The sequence below is a fragment of the Hyperolius riggenbachi genome, chromosome 6 (genome assembly GCF_040937935.1).
Source record: "Hyperolius riggenbachi isolate aHypRig1 chromosome 6, aHypRig1.pri, whole genome shotgun sequence".
Taxonomy (NCBI): Eukaryota; Metazoa; Chordata; class Amphibia; order Anura; family Hyperoliidae; genus Hyperolius; species Hyperolius riggenbachi.
In genome coordinates this window covers 388,877,086-388,899,336 of record NC_090651.1, presented here as the reverse complement: position 1 = coordinate 388,899,336, position 22,251 = coordinate 388,877,086, and the positions used below count along the sequence as shown (strand labels likewise).

The following is a 22,251-nucleotide window of genomic DNA, read 5'->3' as shown; positions in this document are numbered from 1 at the left end:
CGTGACGTCACACACTGTGCACCAGTGGCATACACGCTGGTGGCGGCGCATAGCACGTGACGTCACACACTGTGCACCAGTGGCATACACGCTGGCGGCGGCGCATAGCACGTGACGTCACACACTGTGCACCAGTGGCATACACGCTGGAGACGGCGCATAGCACGTGACGTCACACACCGTGCACCAGTGGCATACACGCTGATGGCGGCGCATAGCACGTGACATCACACACCGTGCACCAGTGGCATACACGCTGACAGCGGCGCATAGCACGTGACGTCACACACCGTGCACCAGTGGCATACACGCTGGCGGCGGCGCATAGCACGTGACATCACACACCGTGCACCAGTGACATACACGCTGACGGCGCATAGCACGTGACGTCACACACTGTGCACCAGTGGCATACACGCTGACGGCGGCGCATAGCACGTGACATCACACACTGTGCACCAGTGGCATACACGCTGGTGGCGGCGCATAGCACGTGACATCACACACTGTGCACCAGTGGCATACACGCTGACGGCGGCGCATAGCACGTGACGTCACACACTGTGCACCAGTGGCATACACGCTGACGGCGGCGCATAGCACGTGACATCACACACTGTGCACCAGTGGCATACACGCTGGCGGCGGCGCATAGCACGTGACGTCACACACCGTGCACCAGTGGCATACACGCTGGAGACGGCGCATAGCACGTGACGTCACACACCGTGCACCAGTGGCATACACGCTGACGGCGGCGCATAGCACGTGACATCACACACTGTGCACCAGTGGCATACACGCTGACGGCGGCGCATAGCACGTGACATCACACACTGTGCACCAGTGGCATACACGCTGACGGCGGCGCATAGCACGTGACGTCACACACTGTGCACCAGTGGCATACACGCTGACGGCGGCGCATAGCACGTGACGTCACACACTGTGCACCAGTGGCATACACGCTGACGGCGGCGCATAGCACGTGACGTCACACACTGTGCACCAGTGGCATACACGCTGACGGCGGCGCATAGCACGTGACGTCACACACCGTGCACCAGTGGCATACACGCTGATGGCGGCGCATAGCACGTGACATCACACACCGTGCACCAGTGGCATACACGCTGACAGCGGCGCATAGCACGTGACGTCACACACCGTGCACCAGTGGCATACACGCTGATGGCGGCGCATAGCACGTGACATCACACACCGTGCACCAGTGGCATACACGCTGACAGCGGCGCATAGCACGTGACGTCACACACCGTGCACCAGTGGCATACACGCTGTCGGCAGCGCATAGCACGTGACATCACACACTGTGCACCAGTGGCATACACGCTGGCGGCGGCGCATAGCACGTGACATCACACACTGTGCACCAGTGGCATACACGCTGGCGGCAGCGCATAGCACGTGACATCACACACTGTGCACCAGTGGCATACACTCTGGCGGCGGCGAATAGCACGTGACGTCACACACTGTGCACCAGTGGCATACACGCTGGTGGCGGCGCATAGCACGTGACATCACACACTGTGCACCAGTGGCATACACGCTGGCGGCGGCGCATAGCACGTGACGTCACACACTGTGCACCAGTGGCATACACGCTGACGGCGGCGCATAGCACGTGACGTCACACACTGTGCACCAGTGGCATACACGCTGGCGGCGCATAGCACGTGACGTCACACACTGTGCACCAGTGGCATACACGCTGGCGGCGGCGGCGCATAGCACGTGACATCACACACTGTGCACCAGTGGCATACACGCTGGTGGCGGCGCATAGCACGTGACATCACACACTGTGCACCAGTGGCATACACTCTGGCGGCGGCGAATAGCACGTGACATCACACACTGTGCACCAGTGACATACACGCTGGCGGCGGCGCATAGCACGTGACATCACACACTGTGCACCAGTGGCATACACTCTGGCGGCGGCGAATAGCACGTGACGTCACACACTGTGCACCAGTGGCATACACGCTGTCGACAGCGCATAGCACGTGACATCACACACTGTGCACCAGTGGCATACACTCTGGCGGCGGCGAATAGCATGTGACGTCACACACTGTGCACCAGTGGCATACACGCTGGTGGCGGCGCATAGCACGTGACATCACACACTGTGCACCAGTGGCATACACTCTGGCGGCGGCGAATAGCACGTGACATCACACACTGTGCACCAGTGACATACACGCTGGCGGCGGCGCATAGCACGTGACGTCACACACTGTGCACCAGTGGCATACACGCTGGTGGCGGCGCATAGCACGTGACGTCACACACTGTGCACCAGTGGCATACACGCTGGCGGCGGCGCATAGCACGTGACGTCACACACTGTGCACCAGTGGCATACACGCTGGAGACGGCGCATAGCACGTGACGTCACACACCGTGCACCAGTGGCATACACGCTGACGGCGGCGCATAGCACGTGACCTCACACACTGTGCACCAGTGGCATACACGCTGACGGCGGCGCATAGCACGTGACGTCACACACTGTGCACCAGTGGCATACACGCTGACGGCGGCGCATAGCACGTGACATCACACACTGTGCACCAGTGGCATACACGCTGATGGCGGCGCATAGCACGTGACATCACACACCGTGCACCAGTGGCATACACGCTGACAGCGGCGCATAGCACGTGACGTCACACACCGTGCACCAGTGGCATACACGCTGGCGGCGGCGCATAGCACGTGACATCACACACCGTGCACCAGTGACATACACGCTGACGGCGCATAGCACGTGACGTCACACACTGTGCACCAGTGGCATACACGCTGACGGCGGCGCATAGCACGTGACATCACACACTGTGCACCAGTGGCATACACGCTGGTGGCGGCGCATAGCACGTGACATCACACACTGTGCACCAGTGGCATACACGCTGACGGCGGCGCATAGCACGTGACGTCACACACTGTGCACCAGTGGCATACACGCTGACGGCGGCGCATAGCACGTGACATCACACACTGTGCACCAGTGGCATACACGCTGATGGCGGCGCATAGCACGTGACATCACACACCGTGCACCAGTGGCATACACGCTGACAGCGGCGCATAGCACGTGACGTCACACACCGTGCACCAGTGGCATACACGCTGACGGCGGCGCATAGCACGTGACCTCACACACTGTGCACCAGTGGCATACACGCTGACGGCGGCGCATAGCACGTGACGTCACACACTGTGCACCAGTGGCATACACGCTGACGGCGGCGCATAGCACGTGACATCACACACTGTGCACCAGTGGCATACACGCTGATGGCGGCGCATAGCACGTGACATCACACACCGTGCACCAGTGGCATACACGCTGACAGCGGCGCATAGCACGTGACGTCACACACCGTGCACCAGTGGCATACACGCTGGCGGCGGCGCATAGCACGTGACATCACACACCGTGCACCAGTGACATACACGCTGACGGCGCATAGCACGTGACGTCACACACTGTGCACCAGTGGCATACACTCTGGCGGCGGCGAATAGCATGTGACGTCACACACTGTGCACCAGTGGCATACACGCTGGTGGCGGCGCATAGCACGTGACATCACACACTGTGCACCAGTGGCATACACTCTGGCGGCGGCGAATAGCACGTGACATCACACACTGTGCACCAGTGACATACACGCTGGCGGCGGCGCATAGCACGTGACGTCACACACTGTGCACCAGTGGCATACACGCTGGTGGCGGCGCATAGCACGTGACGTCACACACTGTGCACCAGTGGCATACACGCTGGCGGCGGCGCATAGCACGTGACGTCACACACTGTGCACCAGTGGCATACACGCTGGAGACGGCGCATAGCACGTGACGTCACACACCGTGCACCAGTGGCATACACGCTGACGGCGGCGCATAGCACGTGACCTCACACACTGTGCACCAGTGGCATACACGCTGACGGCGGCGCATAGCACGTGACGTCACACACTGTGCACCAGTGGCATACACGCTGACGGCGGCGCATAGCACGTGACATCACACACTGTGCACCAGTGGCATACACGCTGATGGCGGCGCATAGCACGTGACATCACACACCGTGCACCAGTGGCATACACGCTGACAGCGGCGCATAGCACGTGACATCACACACTGTGCACCAGTGGCATACACGCTGACGGCGGCGCATAGCACGTGACATCACACACTGTGCACCAGTGGCATACACGCTGACGTCGGCACACTGTGCACCAGTGGCATACACGCTGGCGGCGGCGCATAGCACGTGACATCACACACTGTGAACCAGTGGCATACATGCTGACGGCGGCGCATAGCACGTGACATCACACACTGTGCACCAGTGGCATACACGCTGGAGACGGCGCATACCACGTGACATCACACACCGTGCACCAGTGGCATACACGCTGACGGCGGCGCATAGCACGTGACATCACACACTGTGCACCAGTGGCATACACGCTGGAGACGGCGCATACCACGTGACATCACACACCGTGCACCAGTGGCATACACGCTGACGGCGGCGCATAGCACGTGACATCACACACTGTGCACCAGTGGCATACACGCTGGCGGCGGCGCATAGCACGTGACATCACACACTGTGCACCAGTGGCATACACGCTGGAGACGGCGAATAGCACGTGACATCACACACTGTGCACCAGTGACATACACGCTGGCGGCGGCGCATAGCACGTGACATCACACACTGTGCACCAGTGGCATACACGCTGACGGCGGCACATAGCACGTGACATCACACACCGTGCACCAGTGGCATACACGCTGGAGACGGCGCATAGCACGTGACGTCACACACTGTGCACCAGTGGCATACACGCTGGAGACGGCGCATAGCACGTGACGTCACACACTGTGCACCAGTGGCATACACGCTGACGGCGTCGCATACCACGTGACATCACACACTGTGCACCAGTGGCATACACGCTGACGGCGGCGCATAGCACGTGACATCACACACTGTGCACCAGTGGCATACACGCTGACGGCGGCGCATAGCACGTGACATCACACACTGTGCACCAGTGGCATACACGCTGACGTCGGCGCATAGCACGTGACGTCACACACCGTGCACCAGTGGCATACACGCTGGCGGCGGCGCATAGCACGTGACGTCACACACTGTGCACCAGTGGCATACACGCTGGCGGCGGCGCATAGCACGTGACCTCACACACTGTGCACCAGTGGCATACACGCTGACGGCGGCGCATAGCACGTGACGTCACACACCGTGCACCAGTGGCATACACGCTGGCGGCGGCGCATAGCACGTGACGTCACACACTGTGCACCAGTGGCATACACGCTGACGGCGGCGCATAGCACGTGACGTCACACACTGTGCACCAGTGGCATACACGCTGACGGCGCATAGCACGTGACGTCACACACTGTGCACCAGTGGCATACACGCTGGAGACGGCGCATAGCACGTGATGTCACACACCGTGCACCAGTGGCATACACGCTGGCGGCGGCGCATAGCACGTGACATCACACACCGTGCACCAGTGGCATACACGCTGGAGACGGCGCATAGCACGTGATGTCACACACCGTGCACCAGTGGCATACACGCTGGCGGCGGCGCATAGCACGTGATGTCACACACCGTGCACCAGTGGCATACACGCTGACGGCGGCGCATAGCACGTGACGTCACACACTGTGCACCAGTGGCATACACGCTGGAGACGGCGCATAGCACGTGACGTCACACACCGTGCACCAGTGGCATACACGCTGGAGACGGCGCATAGCACGTGACGTCACACACCGTGCACCAGTGGCATACACGCTGACGGCGGCGCATAGCACGTGACGTCACACACTGTGCACCAGTGGCATACACGCTGACGGCGGCGCATAGCACGTGACATCACACACTGTGCACCAGTGGCATACACGCTGACGGCGGCGCATAGCACGTGACATCACACACCGTGCACCAGTGGCATACACGCTGACGGCGGCGCATAGCACGTGACATCACACACTGTGCACCAGTGGCATACACGCTGACGGCGGCGCATAGCACGTGACATCACACACCGTGCACCAGTGGCATACACGCTGGCGGCGGCGCATAGCACGTGACGTCACACACTGTGCACCAGTGGCATACACGCTGACGGCGACGCATAGCACGTGACGTCACACACTGTGCACCAGTGGCATACACGCTGGCGGCGGCGCATAGCACGTGATGTCACACACCGTGCACCAGTGGCATACACGCTGACGGCGGTGCATAGCACGTGACGTCACACACTGTGCACCAGTGGCATACACGCTGGAGACGGCGCATAGCACGTGACATCACACACTGTGCACCAGTGGCATACACGCTGACGGCGGCGCATAGCACGTGACATCACACACTGTGCACCAGTGGCATACACGCTGGCGGCGGCGCATAGCACGTGACATCACACACTGTGCACCAGTGGCATACACGCTGGCGGCGGCGCATAGCACGTGACGTCACACACCGTGCACCAGTGGCATACACGCTGGCGGCGGCGCATAGCACGTGACGTCACACACTGTGCACCAGTGGCATACACGCTGGCGGCGGCGCATAGCACGTGACATCACACACCGTGCACCAGTGGCATACACGCTGGAGACGGCGCATAGCACGTGATGTCACACACCGTGCACCAGTGGCATACACGCTGGCGGCGGCGCATAGCACGTGATGTCACACACCGTGCACCAGTGGCATACACGCTGACGGCGGCGTATAGCACGTGACGTCACACACTGTGCACCAGTGGCATACACGCTGGAGACGGCGCATAGCACGTGACGTCACACACCGTGCACCAGTGGCATACACGCTGACGGCGGCGCATAGCACGTGACGTCACACACCGTGCACCAGTGGCATACACGCTGGAGACGGCGCATAGCACGTGACGTCACACACCGTGCACCAGTGGCATACACGCTGACGGCGGCGCATAGCACGTGACGTCACACACTGTGCACCAGTGGCATACACGCTGACGGCGGCGCATAGCACGTGACATCACACACTGTGCACCAGTGGCATACACGCTGACGGCGGCGCATAGCACGTGACATCACACACCGTGCACCAGTGGCATACACGCTGGCGGCGGCGCATAGCACGTGACATCACACACTGTGCACCAGTGGCATACACGCTGACGGCAGCGCATAGCACGTGACGTCACACACTGTGCACCAGTGGCATACACGCTGGCGGCGGCGCATAGCACGTGATGTCACACACCGTGCACCAGTGGCATACACGCTGACGGCGGCGCATAGCACGTGACGTCACACACTGTGCACCAGTGGCATACACGCTGGAGACGGCGCATAGCACGTGATGTCACACACCGTGCACCAGTGGCATACACGCTGGCGGCGGCGCATAGCACGTGATGTCACACACCGTGCACCAGTGGCATACACGCTGACGGCGGCGCATAGCACGTGACGTCACACACTGTGCACCAGTGGCATACACGCTGGAGACGGCGCATAGCACGTGACGTCACACACCGTGCACCAGTGGCATACACGCTGGAGACGGCGCATAGCACGTGACGTCACACACCATGCACCAGTGGCATACACGCTGACGGCGGCGCATAGCACGTGACGTCACACACTGTGCACCAGTGGCATACACGCTGACGGCGGCGCATAGCACGTGACATCACACACTGTGCACCAGTGGCATACACGCTGACGGCGGCGCATAGCACGTGACATCACACACCGTGCACCAGTGGCATACACGCTGACGGCGGCGCATAGCACGTGACATCACACACCGTGCACCAGTGGCATACACGCTGGAGACGGCGCATAGCACGTGATGTCACACACCGTGCACCAGTGGCATACACGCTGGCGGCGGCGCATAGCACGTGATGTCACACACCGTGCACCAGTGGCATACACGCTGACGGCGGCGCATAGCACGTGACGTCACACACTGTGCACCAGTGGCATACACGCTGGAGACGGCGCATAGCACGTGACGTCACACACCGTGCACCAGTGGCATACACGCTGACGGCGGCGCATAGCACGTGACGTCACACACCGTGCACCAGTGGCATACACGCTGGAGACGGCGCATAGCACGTGACGTCACACACCGTGCACCAGTGGCATACACGCTGACGGCGGCGCATAGCACGTGACGTCACACACTGTGCACCAGTGGCATACACGCTGACGGCGGCGCATAGCACGTGACATCACACACTGTGCACCAGTGGCATACACGCTGACGGCGGCGCATAGCACGTGACATCACACACCGTGCACCAGTGGCATACACGCTGGCGGCGGCGCATAGCACGTGACATCACACACTGTGCACCAGTGGCATACACGCTGACGGCAGCGCATAGCACGTGACGTCACACACTGTGCACCAGTGGCATACACGCTGGCGGCGGCGCATAGCACGTGATGTCACACACCGTGCACCAGTGGCATACACGCTGACGGCGGCGCATAGCACGTGACGTCACACACTGTGCACCAGTGGCATACACGCTGGAGACGGCGCATAGCACGTGACGTCACACACTGTGCACCAGTGGCATACACGCTGGAGACGGCGCATAGCACGTGACATCACACACCGTGTACCAGTGGCATACACGCTGACGGCGGCGCATAGCACGTGACGTCACACACTGTGCACCAGTGGCATACACGCTGGAGACGGCGAATAGCACGTGACGTCACACACTGTGCACCAGTGGCATACACGCTGGAGACGGCGAATAGCACGTGACGTCACACACTGTGCACCAGTGGCATACACGCTGGAGACGGCGAATAGCACGTGACGTCACACACTGTGCACCAGTGGTGTGTACGGAGCTGACAGAAGAGCCGCCGGAGGTTTCAGAGACGGGCACCGTGCGGAGGCTGACACAGGGTAGCTAATGTATAAATCAGGGCTGTGGAGTCGGGGAAATTTTGGGCACCCGGAGTCGGAGTTGGAGTCGTGGGTTCAGAAACTGAGGAGTTGGAGTCGCATGATTTTTGTACAAAATCCACAGCCCTGTTAAGTATTAGACTAAGGAGTCGGAGTCGAGGAGTCGGAGTCTGAGCAATTTTGGGTACCCGGAGTCGGAGCTGGAGTCGTAGTTTCAGAATCTGAGGAGTCGGAGTCGGAAGATTTTTGTACCGACTCCACAGCCCTGTTATAAATGGGGGGCACATTTATACATTAGGGGGACAGTGGCGGGAGTTTCGTTGTTTCATCGCTTGTTCTGTAATTGGCCGCCGTACCACACACCGGATCAATCAACTTTGGCCCGATATCTTGCATCAGGCCTGATCAATTAATGCAACCAATTTCGGCCTGAGATTGGTTGCATGGTCGGTTGGGCCTGCACTTGGCGGCACAGATTTCCAATCAATTCTGTAATAAAAATGTAATTGGTTGGTCGATCGGCTGCCAAAGTGGACAGATGTATGGGCACCTTACTCATTCAGTACAACCAATAATACAATGTAATCAATGTAATCTATTCAATCTATTAATAAATCTGTATTGATCTTAATCTTAGGCTCCTGCTGCTTGTTCTCCTGGAAGGAGGGGAGGCGGAGCCAATCCAGGACCTCCACTCACCACCCCTCTTATTCAGTACTGGAGTGTGAGGCAGTCAGGAGCCACTCATCACCCCACCCACATAGGAATCTGGTGGTGGTGGGGGGCACCCAGTCTGGACCCCCGGGAAGGGGGGGGGGGGGGTGTCAAGCTGCCAATCAACCAATCACTGTTCCACTTCTACAGGAATCCAGCAGAGGTTACTGCTAACTTGCCACTTTCTAGACTATTCTGGGGAGAGCAGACAGGTGGTGTCAGCATGTCAGAGAATGGAGGCGGGTCAGGCTGTGCTGTCTGCCTGGACTCTCTGGACCTCGCAACACACAACTTTAGAGACTTAGGGCCCGTTTCCATAGGAGTTCCATATGGAAACCCGATCACAGGGACATGAGACATAGACTGCACTCTCTGATGTTTCCATACAATGCAATTCACCAGTCAATCACAGCGCATAGTTGCACGCATTTTGGGGCGATTGTGCCTGCCTTCCCTTTCATTAGAATGAACGGGATAGCAAACCCCGCCCCCCACCAGGAGTGACGCGCGTCTCCTGTGCTGCACTAATGGAAACGAGCCCTAAGACCTCCGGTAAGTCATTTCTTGTAGAGATTTCTCATTTGTGAATTTCGGCTTTGATCTGCCGCTGTTCCTGGACTCCCATAATGTTTCACAAGTTACAGATATGGCTAAGCTATGATCACTTACATGACAGCACTAGTGGACTGTTTGACCCAGCTCTGCTCTGCAATCCTGAACTGGCATAAAATGTAGAAATGTGAGATACTTGCCTCATTAGCCTCTATAGTGCAGACAATTCCCGGATTCCTCTCCAGCCCACCGTTCCAGCACCAGGTGTGACCCAGCAGGTCTGATCGGCTTTATCAGAGTGGGGTGTCGGCCGTGGAGAAGCGCTTCAGCACTGGGCATGTGCGAGTCAGGTCTGTGCATGCCCAATACAACAAAGTGCTTGTGCATGGAGGACGTACAGGAGTGGCTTCCTCCTACCAGGCATGTGCAGACCGTACTTGCACATGCCCAGTGTGGACTCGCTCGTCCGTGACTGTCCCTCCAGACTGGAGGTAAAGAGGGACCCATCGCTGGATTGGCGGTCCAGACAGGGGGGCTGGGAGGTCTGGAGTGAAAGCCTTTGGTAGGTACCTCTTTCAGGACTCTATATATATATGGATGTATTCATGCGTGGTGTAAATTATAAGCCTAATGTTTACAACAGAACTTTCCAAATTAAAAATCAAAAGTTACTTTGTAGCCCTCTAGCTTAAAGAGAACCTGAGATGAAAAAAAGGGAATTTATACATACCTGGGGCTTCCTCCAGCCCCCTTCAGGTCTTTGGCTCCCTCGCCGGTCTCCTAGGCCGCTCCAATCCCCCCGAGACAGCCTGGTACATCGGGGGAGTCACGCTAAGGCCCGGTTCACATTAGCGGTGGCCGTCCGGAATCGCCGTGCCGGAGCCGGACCGCTTGCAGAACGGACGGAACGGACGCACGGCAATAGCAATGAAAGCCTATGCGTCCGTTCACATGCGTCCGTTCTGCCGGACCGGAGCCGGACCGGATCCGGGCCGGATCCGGACTCCGGCGTCCGTTCCAACATGCGCTATTTTTTGGTCCGGCTCCTCCGGCAGCCGTATCCGGGGCGGAGCCGGACTGCACCATCCGGCCAATACAAAGCAATGAGAGCCGGAGAGCGCACAACACACTGGCTACAAAAACCGGACGTTCTACCCCACTTCCTATGCATTTTGGATGGGAACCACATGGGCCCAGCGTTCACAGAGTGGGGCAGCAGCGATTTCATGCTGGAGCTCTTTTTGGCAGCAACATGTCTGATATGTCTGAAGGAGGCGAACAACAGAGAGAATTCCCAGGTTTACGAGTAAAAAATGCCTGGATCCATGGTCCCAACTGCAGTCTCTGTATCCACGGATGGTCTCCACACGTCCACCTGTCTCCAACAATGACCCCAGACCCTTCTGCTGACCTCCCAGACCCCAGGTAATTACAGGATGTTATCTCCTTAAGAAACCGGATCCGGACCGCAACCGTGTTCACACCGCACGGAAACCGGATGCAAACGGACCGGATCCGGACCGGATCCGGATAGGAACCGTACGGATCAGGTCCGGTCCGGCTCCGGTGCGGTCCGGACATCCGGTGCGGTTTTGACAAAACCGCAAGTGTGAACGGGGCCTTAGTCTACAAGGATGAGCTGTACTCTGTGGCTGGATAGTGTGCTGGTGAAGGGCACCGCCTCTGACATGGGAGACCAGGGGTGGAATCCTGGCTAGGGTCAGTACCAATTCAGTAAGGAGTTCTAGGCAAGACACTGCACAGTAGCTCCTTGTGGTTGCAGCTCTTAAGTGCAACAGGAGAAAAGCGCTCTACAAATGTTCAGATTATTATTATTACTCTGAAGAAGCAATGAAATGTCTTCCGGAACAGGACAGGGCGTCAAGCTGAAGATACCTCATTTCTGTCTACATGCAAAATGGGTGCTGCAGAAATTTGGGTGCTGGGAAAAGGCGCTAGTAGAATATGGATGTAAAATGACCGATATTCTACTATTGGGCAGTGGTAATTCCGATAGTAAAATATTGGCAAATTTTACTGTTATTTTATCATTCCATAAACCTAACCGAATTTTCTCGAGTGCTATCTCTACCGATGTCTAACCCCAAATACCCCCCCCAACACACACACACCGATGCCTAACCGTATTCTCCCCCCAATGCAAACCTGCTGATAACCACGCCTCCTTTGCCTCATGCAGCCATATTTCCTGTCACATGTCACCTCACTTCCTCCTGTACACAGTTAGTAGCTCTCACCAGTTCTTCTTGGTCAGGATGGTGTGGGACAGTTGAGGGCCTGAAGGGGGGGGGGGGGGCAGATACCTCTAGTGGCCCGATGTAGACATATCTCATGTCACATGTCACCTCACTTCCTCCTGTACACAGTTACTAGTAGCGCTCTCACCAGTTCTTCTCAGTGAGGATGGTGTGTGACAGCTGAGGGCTTTGCGGGGAAGAAGGCACCTCTAGTGGCCTCATGCAGCCATATTTCCTATCACATGTCACTTCACTTCCTCCTGTATGGTGTGGGACAGCTGGGGGCGTGGGGGAGGGAGGGCTGGGGGAGGCAGGCTCCCCTAGTGGCCATACTTCCATCATGCAGCCAAACTTCCTGTCACATGTCATCTCACTTTCTCCCCTGTACACAGTTAGTAGTAGTGCTCTCACTAGTTCTTCTCCGTCAGGGGAGCGGGGTGGGGGGGGGGGCAGCTGTGGGATTGGGAGGGGCAGATACCTCTTGTGGCCTCATGCAGCCATACTTCTTGTCACATGTCCCCTCACTTCCTCCTGTAGGATGGTGTGGGACAGCTGCGGGCTGGGGGGGGAGGGGAAGGAAGGGCTGGGGGAGGCAGGCACCCCTAATGGCCATACTTCCATCATGCAGCCATATTTCCTGTCACATGTCCCCTCACTTCCTCCTGTACACAGTTACTAGTAGCGCTCTCACCAGTTCTTCTCGGTCAGGATGGTGTGTGACAGCTGAGAAGGGGGGGGGGGGGGAGGAGCAGACACCCCTAGTAGCCTCATGCAGCCATACTTCCTGTCACATGTCCCCTCGCTTCCTCCCCTGTACACAGTTAGTAGTAGTGCTCACCAGTTCTTCTCGGTCAGGATGGTGTGTGACAGCTGTGGGCTGGGGGGAAGGGAGGAGCAGACACCCCTAGTAGCCTCATGCAGCCATACTTCCTGTCACATGTCCCCTCACTTCCTCCCCTGTACACAGTTAGTAGTAGTGCTCACCAGTTCTTCTCGGTCAGGATGGTGTGTGACAGCTGTGGGCTGGGGGGAAGGGAGGAGCAGACACCCCTAGTAGCCTCATGCAGCCATACTTCCTGTCACATGTCCCATCACTTCCTCCCCTGTACACAGTTAGTAGTAGTGCTCACCAGTTCTTCTCGGTCAGGATGGTGTGGGACAGCTGTGGACGGGGCATGGACATGATCTGGCTGCGGAGTTTGCTGATCATGGTGTGGAAGCTGGGGTGACCCTTATACCCGGGCAGCAGTGAGAAGAGCGGGTTCCCTGCGGAGCCTGTACAAGAAAACACAAGCATAATGTCACCATGTCACCAGGTCATTACACCCACAACAAAACTGCTGCCTTGTCCAGCCCCAATTCTGAAAGCCCAAAATCAGGACAGGAACATTTCAGGAATAAAATGGTGGCCACTAATGATCCAATCTATCTCATGCAATCTTACCGTTACTATGTAATATAGGGACTGCCTAAATGATCCACCCAATATATTCCCTCAGGTTACCCTTATACTACATAGATTTGGTGATAAACCTGTATAGCACATCATGCAATACCTTAAGGTGGCCACACACGATACAATAAAATGATCCGATTTTACAGCAATTCGATGAAAACGATCGGATCTCTCGGAAAAATCGAAAGCTTTTTTTTTTCATTCGACTGAAAAATCCGATCGGAATTCCCGTTTTTTTCGATTTAAATCGATCCGGAATGCCAGATATTTCTGTTCAATTTCTCTAAAGATTGTATGGTGTGTGCTGGATTGTAAGTTTATTAATATACACACCCTAGCAATTGAACATAAGTGTGTGGTACATCGGTCATATTTTTTAATTTGTTACAATCAGTCAGAAAAATTGATTGCAATTCTTAAATTGAACAGATATTTAAAAAATTGTATGGTGTGTGGCCACCTTTAGACTGCACTTTCTATCCTACTCTATGCTTTCCAGAATACATGAAGTATTTTTAACCTTCTTGGCGGTAAGCCGCGCAGGAGGTTTTCTCAGGCCCTGCTGGGCCAATTTGTTTAATTTTTTTTTTTTTGCTGGACGCAGCTAGCACTTTGCTAGCTGCATCAGCCCCCCGATCGCCGCTATCCGTCGCGCCGCGCAGCCCCCCCCCCAGACCCCGTTCGCTGCCTGGCCAATCAGTGCCAGGCAGCGCTGAGGGGTGGTTCGGGACTCCCAATGACATCCCGACGTCTGTGACGTCATCCCGCCCCGTCGCCATGGCGACGGGGGAAGCCCTCTAGGAAATCTTTGAACTGGATTTCCTGATCGAAGCGGGCGGGGGGATGCCGCTGAGCAGCGGCTATCACGTAGTGAGCCCTGCTGCGCTCCCTCCTGGCGGAATTTTTTATACCGCCAGGGGGGTTAAGTAACATGAGCTGCACTGTTCAAGTGAACCAGAGATGGTACCCTAGCGCTTATGTAAGTATAAATAAGCGCTAGGGTACCATCTCTGGTTCACTTTAAAGGGAAGGTCCAGGATCATTAAAAATCAAAGAATCTTACCTTGGCTTCCTCCAGCCCCTGGCAGGCGTCCTGTGCCCTCGTCGCAGCTCCGGTGGCTCCCGGTCCCTCGGCAGGTCTCCATCTACCTGCGCTTCAGCATGCGGCTCAGATAGTCACACTAATAATAATAATAATCCGAACATTTGTATAGCGCTTTTCTCCTGTCGGACTCAAAGCGCTCAAGAGCTGCAGCCACAGGGACGCGCTCAAGAGGCCACCCTGCAGTGTTAGGGAGTCTTGCCTTGAACTCCTTACTGAATAGGTACTTGACCTAGCCAGGATTCGAACCCTGGTCTCCCATGTCAAAGGCAGAGCCCTTAACCAGTACACTATCCAGACACTGACGTCATCCGGACTGTACTGCGCAGGTGCAGAACTACTGTACAGAACTACTCCACCTGCAGAGTACAGTCCGGATGACGTCAGTGTGACTACGTGAGCCGCACGCTGGAGCACAAGTAGGCCTCTTGTACTGGAGGGGACCCAGGACCACCAGCGGTGAGCAGAGCTGCGGTGTCGGCACAGGACGGCTGCCAGGGACTGGAGGAAGTTAGGGACTTATTTATGAATATATATGCTTTAGGCTGTGTACCTGCTTTGGAGATGGTCTCATCAGTGTCGGTTTCCATCACAGGGATAAGGAATAAGTTCACCTCTGACTCCAGGAAGTCGTAGGGCAGTCCCGGGAAGATATTGCAGTCCAGCATGGAGAGAGTGCCTGGGGGAAGGGGACACATTACAAGATCAGCTCTCTGTGCTCCATATAAAGCAGTAATGTGTGACATGTGAGGCTGGGGTCACACTGGAGAGAGTGCCTGGGGGAAGGGGACACATGACAAGATCAGCTCTCTGTGCTCCATATAAAGCAGTAATGTGTGACGTGTGAGGCTGGGGTCACACTGGAGAGAGTGCCTGAGGGGGGGGGGGGGGTGGGGACACATGACAAGATCAGCTCTCTGTGCTCCATATACAGCAGTAATGTGTGTGAGGCTGGGGTCACACTGGAGAGAGTGCCGGGGGGGGGGGGGGACACATGACAAGATCAGCTCTCTGTGCTCCATATACAGCAGTAATGTGTGAGAGGCTGGGGTCACACTGGAGAGAGTGCCTGGGGGGGGGGGGGGGACACATGACAAGATCAGCTCTCTGTGCTTCATATAAAGCAGTAATGTGTGACGTGAGGCTGGGGTCACACTGGAGAGAGTGCCTGGGGGGGGGGGGGGGACACATGACAAGATCAGCTCTCTGTGCTCCATATACAGCAGTAATGTGTGAGAGGCTGGGGTCACACTGGAGAGAGTGCCTGGGGGGGGGGGGGACACATGACAAGATCAGCTCTCTGTGCTTCATATAAAGCAGTAATGTGTGACGTGTGAGGCTGGGGTCACACTGGAGAGAGTGCCTGGGGGGGGGGGGGGGACATGACAAGATCAGCTCTCTGTGCTTCATATAAAGCAGTAATGTGTGACATGTGAGGCTGGGGTCACACGTGGTTATGAAATCGCACCAGATGCGACAGCCCAGGTTAATCAGGAGTTTTGTCACAGATTTCATCCCTTTACACCTTTCCAGGCACCACAGAGAGGAGTCAGTCTCCAGAATGTCACATGCAGAGGGGAGTGGGATAAAGGCTGCTGGCTGGATGGGTGCGGTCTGTCCAGGCTGCAATCACACAGCTCTATGACTGGATTCCTCACACACGTTTATTGCACTCGGCCAGGAAAATATGGGCTGTGCCCTGTGGTGCCTCCTGTGTGGACTCTGGCTGTGTACGGTTAAAGGGAACCCGAGGTGAAAGGAATAATGAGGCTGCCATATTTATTTCTTTGTAAACAATACCAGTTGCCTGGCAGCCCTGCTGATCATCTGCCTCTAATAGGTTTAGCCATAGCCCCTGAACAAGCATGCAGATCAGGTGACTGGATTAGCTGCATGCTTGTTTCAGGGGTGTGATACAGACACTACTGCAGCCAGAATTATCGCCAGGGCTGCCAGGGAACTGGTATTGCTTAACAAGAAAAAAACATGGCAGCCTCCATATACCTCTCACCTCGGGTATCCTTTAAAGTAAACCTGAGAGGAGTTACAAAAAAAAAAAAAAAAAAAAAAAAAAGCTTTATACATAGATGGGGCTTCCTACAGCCCCCTTCAGGGTGACGGGTCTCTCGCCGTCCTCCTCCTGGATCTCCGGCTATGGCTACAGGTAATTTCCAGAGTCAGGATGTACTGCACATGTGCGGTCTGGCTGCACGCCCCATCTCACTCCCATCGCACGGAGAGCTCTTCCCCCACCTGTGGGATATTACCGGAAGCCATAGCGGGAGATCCAGCGAGGAACCAATCAGCCTAAAGGGGGCTGCAGGAAGCCACAGGTATGTAAAAAATGTTCTTACTCATCTTAGATCCCCCCTTCCACATCGAACACCGACCCACAAGCCTCTCGGCAGGGGGACGGCACATGGCTTCCCCGGAACTTATAAGCATTTACATCCGTTATTCCTCCGCCTGCAGCTTCTGCTTATCCCCTTTTACATGTTTGAGGTGTAAACCTTCCAGCCATCTGAATGATCGCTATTCAGCTTCTGCAGCAGTTGTATTCTCAGATTTATCATGTAGGTGAATATTGTAAGGCATAAGATGTCACCCGTTTCAGTCGGTTTCTCTGAATTTTATGACTTTCCAATGGATAAAGAGACACTAAAGCAAGAAAAGAAATATGGATATAATAAATTGGTTGTGTAGTACGGATAATTACTAGAACATTTGTAGCAAAGAAAATATTTTCATATTTTTATTTTCAGTTATATAGTGTTTTTTATAACACTGCATTGTTCTCTAATATTTGCAGTTTACACAACACTCTGCATTCTAAATGATTTTACAGAGCAGGCAGTGAACTATTGACCTGCCCTCTACAGAACAAAAAAACGATACAGTTAGGGCCCTTTTCCACTAGCAGTCGCTAGCGTTCACGCTGAACGCTAGCGATTGCTGAATCGCAAAAAGGTAAAAAATGACCGGCGATTTCCCGACGTTTGCGATCGCGATTTTGCTATGCTATGCACTGCATAGCAAAATCGCGGCAATGATCGCTCCGCCGCGCGATCGCGATCAGGTCAAAAACGAATCGCGGTAGTGGAAATGACCTACCGCGATTCCTATGTTAAAAGCAAACTGTAGCAATTTGAAAAATCACTAGCGGTTTGCGGTTTTGCGATTCAGCCATCGCAAACGCCGTAGTGGAAAAGGGCCCTGACTGACAGTTGAGATAACAAGCTTCAGAAGACAGAGCTCTCTGTGACTTTGAAAGTCTTGGAGCTCAATGGCTCTTTTGCATAGATAACAGCTGGAGTTTCTTAACTCTTCCTGTACTGGAAACAATATGAGACGTATGTCTCTGCTCCTAATGCTTTATTTCTTAGCTGTACTACACATATAAATCATTATATCATTATTTTTGTTTCGCTTCAGTGTCTCTTTAAACCTTTTATCTGTTCATCACTTGCCAATGTTATACCTACTAACCCTCCTCCTGCGTCTGCACGATTGCTTGCGACATCTTACTCTGTATTACTCTCTGGCTTACCCGCTGTAATATTTGTAATTCGCAGTATTTTATTTCTTCTGTACCTGCCTACTAATTTTGTCTTTTCAAATAAACTCAAATAATGGTATGCGAAGATAAAACAAAAAAGTGATAATTGCAGGACTAGCTCAGCCTGCCTCGTGGATATCATGCTACGTGTGCATCCATTGGGCATATATAAAGTGATAATTGCAGGACTAGCTCAGCCTGCCTCGGGGATATCATGCTACGTGTGCATCCATTGGGCATATATAAAGTGATAATTGCAGGACTAGCTCAGCTGCCTCGTGGATATCATGCTACGTGTGCATCCATTGGGCATATATAAAGTGATAATTGCAGGACTAGCTCAGCCTGCCTCGTGGATATCATGCTACGTGTGCATCCATTGGGCATATATAAAGTGATAATTGCAGGACTAGCTCAGCCTGCCTCGTGGATATCATGCTACGTGTGCATCCATTGGGCATATATAAAGTGATAATTGCAGGACTAGCTCAGCCTGCCCCGTGGATATCATGCTACGTGTGCATCCATTGGGCATATATAAAGTGATAATTGCAGGACTAGCTCAGCCTGCCCCGTGGATATCATGCTACGTGTGCATCCATTGGGCATATATAAAGTGATAATTGCAGGACTAGCTCAGCCTGCCCCGTGGATATCATGCTACGTGTGCATCCATTGGGCATATATAAAGTGATAATTGCAGGACTAGCTCAGCCTGCCTCGTGGATATCATGCTACGTGTGCATCCATTGGGCATATATAAAGTGATAATTGCAGGACTAGCTCAGCCTGCCTCGTGGATATCATGCTACGTGTGCATCCATTGGGCATATATAAAGTGATAATTGCAGGACTAGCTCAGCCTGCCTCGTGGATATCATGCTACGTGTGCATCCATTGGGCATATATAAAGTGATAATTGCAGGACTAGCTCAGCCTGCCCCGTGGATATCATGCTACGTGTGCATCCATTGGGCATATATAAAGTGATAATTGCAGGACTAGCTCAGCCTGCCCCGTGGATATCATGCTACGTGTGCATCCATTGGGCATATATAAAGTGATAATTGCAGGACTAGCTCAGCCTGCCCCGTGGATATCATGCTACGTGTGCATCCATTGGGCATATATAAAGTGATAATTGCAGGACTAGCTCAGCCTGCCCCGTGGATATCATGCTACGTGTGCATCCATTGGGCATATATAAAGTGATAATTGCAGGACTAGCTCAGCCTGCCCCGTGGATATCATGCTACGTGTGCATCCATTGGGCATATATAAAGTGATAATTGCAGGACTAGCTCAGCCTGCCTCGTGGATATCGTGCTACGTGTGCATCCATTGGGCATATATAAAGTGATAATTGCAGGACTAGCTCAGCCTGCCCCGTGGATATCATGCTACGTGTGCATCCATTGGGCATATATAAAGTGATAATTGCAGGACTAGCTCAGCCTGCCTCGGGGATATCATGCTACGTGTGCATCCATTGGGCATATATAAAGTGATAATTGCAGGACTAGCTCAGCCTGCCCCGTGGATATCGTGCTACGTGTGCATCCATTGGGCATATATAAAGTGATAATTGCAGGACTAGCTCAGCCTGCCCCGTGGATATCATGCTACGTGTGCATCCATTGGGCATATATAAAGTGATAATTGCAGGACTAGCTCAGCCTGCCTCGGGGTTATCATGCTACGTGTGCATCCATTGGGCATATATAAAGTGATAATTGCAGGACTAGCTCAGCCTGCCCCGTGGATATCATGCTACGTGTGCATCCATTGGGCATATATAAAGTGATAATTGCAGGACTAGCTCAGCCTGCCTCGTGGATATCATGCTACGTGTGCATCCATTGGGCATATATAAAGTGATAATTGCAGGACTAGCTCAGCCTGCCCCGTGGATATCATGCTACGTGTGCATCCATTGGGCATATATAAAGTGATAATTGCAGGACTAGCTCAGCCTGCCCCGTGGATATCATGCTACGTGTGCATCCATTGGGCATATATAAAGTGATAATTGCAGGACTAGCTCAGCCTGCCCCGTGGATATCATGCTACGTGTGCATCCATTGGGCATATATAAAGTGATAATTGCAGGACTAGCTCAGCCTGCCTCGTGGATATCATGCTACGTGTGCATCCATTGGGCATATATAAAGTGATAATTGCAGGACTAGCTCAGCCTGCCCCGTGGATATCATGCTACGTGTGCATCCATTGGGCATATATAAAGTGATAATTGCAGGACTAGCTCAGCCTGCCCCGTGGATATCATGCTACGTGTGCATCCATTGGGCATATATAAAGTGATAATTGCAGGACTAGCTCAGCCTGCCCCGTGGATATCATGCTACGTGTGCATCCATTGGGCATATATAAAGTGATAATTGCAGGACTAGCTCAGCCTGCCCCGTGGATATCATGCTACGTGTGCATCCATTGGGCATATATAAAGTGATAATTGCAGGACTAGCTCAGCCTGCCCCGTGGATATCATGCTACGTGTGCATCCATTGGGCATATATAAAGTGATAATTGCAGGACTAGCTCAGCCTGCCTCGTGGATATCGTGCTACGTGTGCATCCATTGGGCATATATAAAGTGATAATTGCAGGACTAGCTCAGCCTGCCCCGTGGATATCATGCTACGTGTGCATCCATTGGGCATATATAAAGTGATAATTGCAGGACTAGCTCAGCCTGCCCCGTGGATATCATGCTACGTGTGCATCCATTGGGCATATATAAAGTGATAATTGCAGGACTAGCTCAGCCTGCCTCGGGGATATCATGCTACGTGTGCATCCATTGGGCATATATAAAGTGATAATTGCAGGACTAGCTCAGCCTGCCCCGTGGATATCGTGCTACGTGTGCATCCATTGGGCATATATAAAGTGATAATTGCAGGACTAGCTCAGCCTGCCCCGTGGATATCATGCTACGTGTGCATCCATTGGGCATATATAAAGTGATAATTGCAGGACTAGCTCAGCCTGCCTCGGGGTTATCATGCTACGTGTGCATCCATTGGGCATATATAAAGTGATAATTGCAGGACTAGCTCAGCCTGCCCCGTGGATATCATGCTACGTGTGCATCCATTGGGCATATATAAAGTGATAATTGCAGGACTAGCTCAGCCTGCCTCGTGGATATCATGCTACGTGTGCATCCATTGGGCATATATAAAGTGATAATTGCAGGACTAGCTCAGCCTGCCTCGTGGATATCATGCTACGTGTGCATCCATTGGGCATATATAAAGTGATAATTGCAGGACTAGCTCAGCCTGCCTCGGGGATATCGTGCTACGTGTGCATCCATTGGGCATATATAAAGTGATAATTGCAGGACTAGCTCAGCCTGCCCCGTGGATATCATGCTACGTGTGCATCCATTGGGCATATATAAAGTGATAATTGCAGGACTAGCTCAGCCTGCCTCGGGGATATCGTGCTACGTGTGCATCCATTGGGCATATATAAAGTGATAATTGCAGGACTAGCTCAGCCTGCCTCGGGGATATCATGCTACGTGTGCATCCATTGGGCATATATAAAGTGATA

The 22,251-nt window shown here is 54.2% G+C and overlaps 1 protein-coding gene across 1 annotated transcript in view; it reads right to left on the bottom strand.

Moving 5' to 3' along the window:
* SMG9 (SMG9 nonsense mediated mRNA decay factor) overlaps positions 1–22,251 on the bottom strand; it is a 67,469-nt gene that overhangs the window by 9,033 nt on the left and 36,185 nt on the right. The window contains exons 12-13 of the mRNA XM_068242005.1: positions 15,667–15,792; positions 13,686–13,830 (exon numbers count right to left, since the gene is read on the bottom strand). Coding sequence (XP_068098106.1) covers positions 13,686–13,830; positions 15,667–15,792 — 271 coding nt within the window. The remainder of the gene's footprint in view (positions 1–13,685; positions 13,831–15,666; positions 15,793–22,251) is intronic.